This window comes from Capsicum annuum, chromosome 1 (genome assembly GCF_002878395.1).
Source record: "Capsicum annuum cultivar UCD-10X-F1 chromosome 1, UCD10Xv1.1, whole genome shotgun sequence".
NCBI lineage: Eukaryota > Viridiplantae > Streptophyta > Magnoliopsida > Solanales > Solanaceae > Capsicum > Capsicum annuum.
Genome location: NC_061111.1, coordinates 133,589,881 through 133,598,709, shown reverse-complemented (window position 1 = coordinate 133,598,709; position 8,829 = coordinate 133,589,881). Strand labels below are relative to the sequence as shown.

At 36.6% G+C, this 8,829-nt stretch overlaps 1 protein-coding gene across 1 annotated transcript; it reads right to left on the bottom strand.

Annotated features, from left to right (window-relative positions):
- Positions 1-4,789: 4,789 nt before the first annotated feature.
- On the bottom strand, positions 4,790-5,862 carry LOC124898019. Its single transcript, XM_047411636.1, has 2 exons — positions 5,539-5,862; positions 4,790-5,014 (listed from the first exon to the last, which is right to left on the bottom strand). The coding sequence occupies exons 1-2, from the start codon at positions 5,860-5,862 to the stop codon at positions 4,790-4,792; spliced, it is 549 nt and encodes a 182-aa protein (XP_047267592.1).
- Positions 5,863-8,829: the final 2,967 nt, after the last annotated feature.

Genomic DNA, 8,829 nt, shown 5'->3' with positions numbered 1-8,829 from the left:
GAATAACTGGGACATGATCCCATGAATGACCTAACTGATAACTGAACATATCATACTGAACATGCATATCTTATGCATGTATAACTGATTCATGAATGCATGATTGAGGGTTCTGATGAACTAAGGTTCTCACAATTAGAATGCATGTCTAGTGCATAATTATATAACTGGACTGATACATGGATCCATAACTGTATATGCAATGGTATTTAATACCAAGTTTATTATGGAATTCTTAGCATGAACTGGATATCAAGCTTGTAACTAAGGTTTGAACATGGAACTGAAAATCTTAAGGAGAACTGTTACCTTGAGCTAGATCTGAGTTGGCGGGGAAAAGGTAAGGATCTTGGTACTCATGTCTACTTCTTTTTCACAGGTATCTCCCTAAACGGACTGATTTCGCCAAAGAACTTTGACTAGAGGGACTTTATTGTTCCTCAATCTACGAGTCTAATAGTCTAGGATTTTGACTGGAATCTCTTTATAAGAGAGGTTGTTTTGAACATCTATGCTCTGAATAGGGACTACAACTTCTGGGTCACCTATACACTTCTTGATAGAAGATACATGGAAGACTAGATGAACTGAGGCTAGATATGAAGGAAACTCGAGCTCATAAGCTACCTTGTTGAATCGACTAAGAATCTTGAGGGGGCCCACATATTGGGTACTGAGCTTTCCCTTCTTACCGAATCAATTCACACCCTTCATGGGAGATATCTTTAGATAGACATAGTTACCAACCTCGAACTCGAGGTACTTTCTAACATTTTTGGGATAATTTCAAGCTAGGAAAAAGTACGGGTTATTACAGTTATCAATGAAGACAATGGTGAATACCAAGTACTATTTGGATACACAATTCATCAAGTCCATGAAAGCTGTTGGGGCATTGGTAAGAATAAATGGAAAGACTATGAATTTGAAGTGACCATATCGAGTTCTAAAATCTATTTTCAAAATGTCACATTCTCTGACTCTAAGCTTATGATAGCCAGATTTGAGGTTTATCTTAGAAAAGTAACTGGCACCCTGAAGTTGGACAAATAAGTCATCGATTCTGGGAAGTTGATACTTGTTCTTGACTGTGACTTTATTTAGTTGATGGTAGTCTATACACATTCTAAAAAAACCATCTTTCTTGCACATGAATAGTACTGGTGCACTCCCGGGGGATATACTGGGTCTGATGAATCCCTTATCTAGAAGATCCTTAAATTGTTCTTTTAATTCTTTGAGTTCTATTGGGGCCTTTTTGTTTGGAAAAATAGAGATAGTCTGAGTATCTTAAAGAAGGTCAATTCCGTAGTCAATTCCCCTTTCAAAAGGAACCCCGAGAAGAACTTCGGGAAACACATCTGGAAATTCACACTCTACTTATACTGATTCAAGTTTAGGGGTCTCTAAACTAGAGTCTTTAACTCGAACGAGATGATAGACACATCCCTTGGATATCATTTTTCTCGCCCTAAGGTAAGAAACAAGCTGACCCCTAAGTGCTGAAGTACTACCCCTCCATTAAAGTTTAGGGGTCTCTAAACTAGAGTCTTGAACTCGAACGAGATGATAGACACATCCCTTGGATATCATTTTTCTCGCCCTAAGGTAAGATATAAGCTGACCCCTAAGTGCTGAAGTACTACCCCTCCATTCTGGCCCTCTTATTCTTTCTCCCTCTTTTTCTTTGACACTTCTCCTCAATCTGTAGAGCTTTAACCATAAGCCTAGATAGGATAGTAGCCAGCTAACTATTCTAGGGTACTACTGAATAAGCTAAGATAGTGAATAAAGTCTTGAGTTCGAAGTGAGACACATGCTTATTCAGGGGATCGGCCTAAACAGGCAGAGCCACTGGCTGGTTTCCAGTTCTTTTTTTGTTAGTATGTTTAGGAGACATATTCTATAAATAGAAGGGACTGACATGAATGGTACCTGCTTTATACACTGTATAATAATAAAAATGAAATGCAAAATATAGGCTGAAATTTCCATAAGGTTCACAACTAAAAATCTAGTCTGAAAGCCTCTATCTGTTTGACTATGGAGTTGATGGGATGTGTCCCCAACAAACTCCGACTATTGAATATAATGAAAAATTAAAATACTAAAATGCTAAATATTTCCTCAAACGATGAGGACTTACCACTAAGTCTATGCTGATAGTCTAAGCTCTTAAGTACGATCAGGAGCTCATGTATCTGAACCTCTAATATAAGACATCATAGAGAGAAAAAAGGTATTGGTAAGTACTTTGAATGTACTGGTATACTAAGTGAGGTAGGCTAACATTAATGGGTTTATATGCACATGAATAATAACTAGCTAAGTAACATGAATATAACTAAATGAGAGTACATGTATATCTGAAAGTGCTGTAAACACTGATTATGCAATATTATATGCATAATTATGTACACTGTAACTGAGATCATATTAACGCTGGATAATGAGTTCTGATAATTAAATGATTGATATCTGAGTGGCTGTTTCTGACAATCCTAATTTTATGGAATCAAGCTTAGTTCCATAGTGAGCTGGGTGACTGTGCCTAACAGCCTCGATTCTAAAAACTAATCTGAGGCTTTTAAACTGGGTTTAAATGTAAAACTAAAACTGTGGGAGTGTTCATCTAATTAACATACCCCAATTATAAATTGAGTTGGGTCCAACCTGTGACCCTAGTAGGAAGGGTGTTAGCACCTTTCCAAGGGATACTAACAATGGTTGTGAGTTAATTATCTCTGGTTGGATAACATTTTGTCAACCTTTGCTGGTAGGAAAACTTATACAAGATGTATCAATCCTATTCTGGCAGGAATATATCTCAACCTATGCTGGCTACATAGTTTTGTAACACAGGGGTTGCTACTAAGGGTCAAATCCTCTGCTGGTAGGAATTCCCCCATCCCCATGATTGCTCGGTGATGATTCCTAATCTCAACTAAATAGACACTAAACTGATTTCTAGACTGTACTAGGCTTTACTAAACTATTACTGATCGTGTTGTCTAACTGAACTGGACTGAGTTCACTGAGTTCTGTTAACTGTTTGAATACATTAAGTTCTGTAACTGACTGAGTACTACTGTCCTTAACATCACTGAGACTATTCTGTAGCTACTGAAATTCTAAGTAAACAGCTAGATTTAAGGTATTGAATACCCCCAGGACAAGATAGCGTAAATAGTAAAACATAGCACAATCTTTAAAGAATGATAACTACTCTCTTTGTTACAATTCATTCATTGAGGCATATTATCAAACACTTGCATGGTATAAACTTGCGCACATGCTAACATGTTATGATTTCACTTATTCAACTCACATGAACATTTTATCAAACATTTAGGGAGCATAATTCATGCACATATTGATAACAAACATGTAAGCATCATGATTACAAACCCAACTCACAATTTCAAAGGACTTTTTACATGAATCCACATAACACTACACCTAGGTTAATTATTTTCCATGAATCTTGTCATAAAACGTGGATTAGAAACCCAAATAACATCATAATAATGAATACAATAAAATGGAACATGAAATTCATGAAAACAACCAACTTGTAGTTTAAAAGAGATTCTTGAACTCCAAGGGTGGAAGGAAACACTTGGACGAACACCTAACATGCCTTGGTTGTTGAGTCCCTGAAGGTTGTGATGAATTTCATGAAGTTCGGTCCTGAAATTGGATGTCCTAGAGTTTGTTCTTGAAATATATTTGAGAGAAATTGATAGAAAGTGAATGATTTGCCTTTTGGATTGTTTAATCTCGTGTTTTAGGGCTGAATAAGAGTGGGAAAATTACCTAAATACCTCTCTAGATGCAGATTTTTAATTACTGAAAACATGCCCAGTGATGCGTATACCAATGCGCCGCGTTGATAGGGTCGAAGCAATATCGCATTGGCTCACTATAATTTGAACTGAGAGTTGTGAAAAAATATTTATTGATATGATAGGCAATGCGGCACATCGAGATCGCATCGATCCACTATTTTGGATTTCCAAACATGCCTCAAACGATGTTCGAAAAATCCAAAACTCATCTGAGAACTCCTACGGATATTCTTGATCATGAGTCAACATAAAAATAGACATTTTAAGGTCGTAAGGATCATAAAATAGGATCGCAACTTATAAAGGCTGAAATAAATCTATGTGTAAACACTTAGCTAGAATTTTAAGTCTGGGACTTCTTTTCAAGTTTTAAAGGATTGAGTTAAGCTTAGGATTTTTTCGGGTCTTACAGTAGGGGTAACCACACATGGAGTCATTTGCATGATCAAATATCCCTTGAACAAACTTTGAAAACAAAGAGGGAAAGATATTAATGTTTACTTTAACAAACTCATAAAATAAAGATGTGTTCAAGACACATACCTTCCGTACAAATTCTAGGACCAGAAAACAAATGCGAATACTTGGACTTCATGTCCTCTTCCACTTCCCAAGTAGATTTTGCACCTTATGGTTCTTCCATAGAACCTTAACCAAAACTAAATCCTTGGTCCGCAACCGATGGACTTGCCTTTCTAATATCTCAATCGGGACCTCTTCCTAAGATAGAGAAATCGATATACCCAATCCTTCTAAAGGAACAATTGAAAAAGGATCACTAAGACACTTCCTCATCATAGAAACATGATAGATCGAATGAACCAACTTAAGATAAATGGCAACTCAAACATATAAACAGCAATACCAACTCTCCAAAAAATTACATAAGGACCAACACACCGAGGACTGAGTTTCCCTTTTTCGCCAAACCACACGACTCCCTACCTAGGAGACACATTGAGGAATACCCTATCCCTGATCTTAAACTCTAATTCTCTATGCCTAACATCTGTATAGGACTTTTGGAAACTTTGGATAGCTATAAGCCAATCCCGAATCACCTTGAACTTCTCTATTGCCTGATAAACCAAATCAAGAACAAACATGTCCTCTTCTTTAACCTCAAGCCACTCAATAGGAGATCTACACCTCCTACCATTCAACACCTGAAAAGGAGCCATACCAATACTTGAATAATAGCTATTATTGTAAGAAAACTCCACCAAAGGTAGATGGTCAACCTAATTGCAAGCATAGTCAATCACACAAGCCTAAAAAATTTCTTCCAATATCTAAATAGCTCTCTTCCCTTGACCATCCGACTGTGGATGAAAAGCAGTACTCAAAATAACCTTATTCCCCAACCCTTTCTGAATAAAATGCCAAAAATAAGATGTAAACTACATACCACAATCAGAGAAAATCAAAACAGGTAGTCTATGTAGCTTGCCAATCTCTTGAAGATACAACCGTGCATAATCATTCTCCAAAAAGGCAGTCCAACTGGCAAGAAATGCACATGGTTGGCCATTCTATCCATGATGACCCAAATCAAATCATACTGATTTTGAGATCGAGGAAGACAGGTAACAAAGTCCATATTGATCACTTCCCACTTCTATTCAGGCAAGTCAATCTCTTTATGCAACCTTTCTAGCCTTATTTCCTCCACTGTAACTTGTTGACACACCATGCATTTGGCCATATAATCTGCCACATTCTTTTTTATGCCATTCCACCAGTAGATATCCTTGATATCATGATACATGATAGTTGAGTTGGGATGAAAAGCATAGCGAGACTCATGCACCTCAGCCAAAACCCTTTGTTGTAGCCCATCAACATTAGTAACACACAACCTTACTTGGCACCGTAAGGTACCATCACCACTGATCTCAAACGCCACTGCCTGTTTTTTACCAACATCATTTTTGATTTTTATTAAGATAGGATCCAACACTTGCCTTTCTCTAATCTCAGCACCAAGAGAGGATCGAACCACTTCTTGTACCATCACACCACTATCCTTAGAGTCCAATAGATGAACTCCAAGATTATCCAAATAGTGAATGTCCTTCACCAATTCCCACTTGCCTTTCTTTACATGAGCCAAACTCCCCATGGACAACCTACTAAAAGTATCAATAACTGCATTAAGCTCAAGACACCTCCTCTGCCTAAGATTAAGCTCTTTCTGAGTAAACACATAGTAAAAACTCTTGTGATAAGAAAAGATATCCACATGAACATAATAGAAAAAATCCTTCCATATTTAAAAAGGAAGCATAAATGCCTACAACTCAAAATCATAAGTAGGATAATTCCTCTCATATAACTTTAACTACCTGAAATCATATCGAATCGCCTTCCTATGCCATATCAAAGCAAAACCAAGCCCTACCCGTGATGCATCACAACAAACTACAAACCCATCATTGCCTTTTGACAAGGTCAACATTGGAGCCGAAGTAAACTTATCTTTCAACTTCTCAAAACTCCCTTCACAAGAATCCAACCATAAAAACATAACCTTATTATAATACAACTTAGTCAAAGGAGCAGCTATCAAAGAAAATCTTTCCATAAACCTATAATACCCCGACCATTTTGTAGGCCTAAATTCATCTTTTGAGCGAATGGGAAAGACTTCCAAAGTGAATGATGTTTAAACCATTCTGTATTTTCCTAATTTCTACTTTCTATCATGTGGAGATTTGAATAATCTTTCCATTGATACCAATTTCATCAAAATTAGAGATCGGAGAAAGAAGTTAGGACTATCTGAAGTCTCAGCCACGAAACATCGTTATTTAGACCCTCAACGTTCCGCGGAGATGAGTAATATCCCAATATCACTTTCTAATGAGCCTCTATGATATTACCATATCACACCAAGGCTCAATATTAGGATTGTCAAATTCCAATGAACTAATGCGATTCCACTACATCGCGGTGCCCTTCCAGGTCATAACCAAGGTGGCAATGTGATTTCACCGCATCGCGCCACTGAGTAGTTTCCCAGTTGTCCAAAATCTATTAAAGGAACTTGATCATGGTGCATCGCACCAGGGCCAAAAATTGGGCTCCAGTTTTAGAATTTGCTCAATGGCATTTTGGTCTTTCTGCCCAGTTTGGCCCTCTATATTTAGATTCAAGTAGAGAAGAGAAGTTTGTTCTTCTCTATTTCTCTTCTAAGAAATATCTAGAATTAGGGTTTCTCTTCCAAATCCAAATCAAATCTTCTCCAAGAAATTTAAGAATTTTTCCATAGATTTCACCAAGTTGGTCAAGAATCAAGTTCTCCAAGTCAAAGGCATTAAGAAACTTAGCTCAAAAGTGTGAAGAAGGAGTTTACAATCAAGTCTTTTCATCTTAAAGTTATAATCCAAGATATGTGGGGTTTTAAATAAGAGAAATTCTTTCGTTCTTATGCCCAAATATTTGATTTCTATTATGGATTTATTTTGATTTTGTTAGTGGGTTTATACCCAAATTACTTTATCATGAGACTTTGAGAATATAAATTGTTCAAGCCTTATTATACATGATTATGTTACTATTCACAAGTTATAAATTGATATTTAATATTGTGAATTTCATATTTCTACCATTATTTGATATTTCAAGTGATTTCAAAATATGTGTCAAGCTTTAAGCTTCCTTATGACAAACTAGATTATTGAGTATATTGATTCATGAGATTGAGTAGTTACAATGAGTCTTAATATTTCCTCAAAGTTATTGATGTTGTCATGATTTAATGAATTGATACATTTTGATATTAAGAAAGATTGATTTGATTTGAGTCGAGTTAGGAATCCACAAATTGATTATGATTTGATAAATGAGAAATAGATTTGATATGGTCTTCATGATAGACCTTTCTGATGTTTGTGGTGGATTTCCTAAAGCGTTCTGAGCTTGTATCTGGGAGTAGTATTTAGCATCGAGCGGGAAATATAGTATTTCTTTGAAACTATGTGCCACCATAGGATTGATATTGATAATTATGGGCCAGAGGCCGAGTATGAGATTGTGATCACTAAATTGAGATTGTACTCCTTGGCAAGAGTACGATGCTCCCGCCAATACGGGGTTCTCTTCTTAGGATGATAAAATGTTGGACTCCATATAGCTCATATGGTTTATGCTGGTTATAAGAACCCCTCATGGCCATAAGAGTTGAGCTTGTTGAATTATTGAGTCACTCTGAGTCTTGAGTCTTGAGTTGAGTTGTTTATGATGATTTATGTGGTTTTTATCATATGATTTATTTACTATGAGATCATGAAAAGTATTTTTCAATCTAACTCAAGCCAATTGATCTATCATTGTACATATGCATAGTTTCATGAAATTGATGATGATATTTACATTGTTGCATGCACCCCCACATACTCAGTACATTCCAAAGTGCTGACCCATATATTTTCCTATGGGCTATATTTTCTCATAATGTAGGTTCAGGTACTTAGTTGCAGCCGCATTAGCAATATTCATATGCCTCAACTATGTTCCCTTAGTGGTAAGTCCTCATGGTTCGAGGACTATGTCTATATTTTTGGTAATATCGTTCTGTTGTTATGGCTTTCAGTACTGTTTGACTTAGTTGGGGGTTTGTCTCAATGGATTTTTAGTCTTGATTAGTACATGCTTTGTCATATTAGAGTATCAGTATGTATAGAATGTCAGTATTTTGATTGTATAGGCCATCATAGCTTTTCTTTTGAGTATGTCCATGATATGATATCCTTTCTTATTTTGCATGACTACCGTCAAAGTGAGTTCAAAAAGGGATGACAGGCTTAGAGGGTTAGCTTGAGGCCACGCGTGGCCTTAAGTACCATGTGACATCTCGGGATAGGTTTTTGTGGCATTACAAGACCACCTATAATACCCAGCTAAACTCAAGAAGCTTTGAATATCGGATTGAGTCACAGCCCTAGGCTACCTCTAAACCATAGAAACCTTCTGTTAAGCT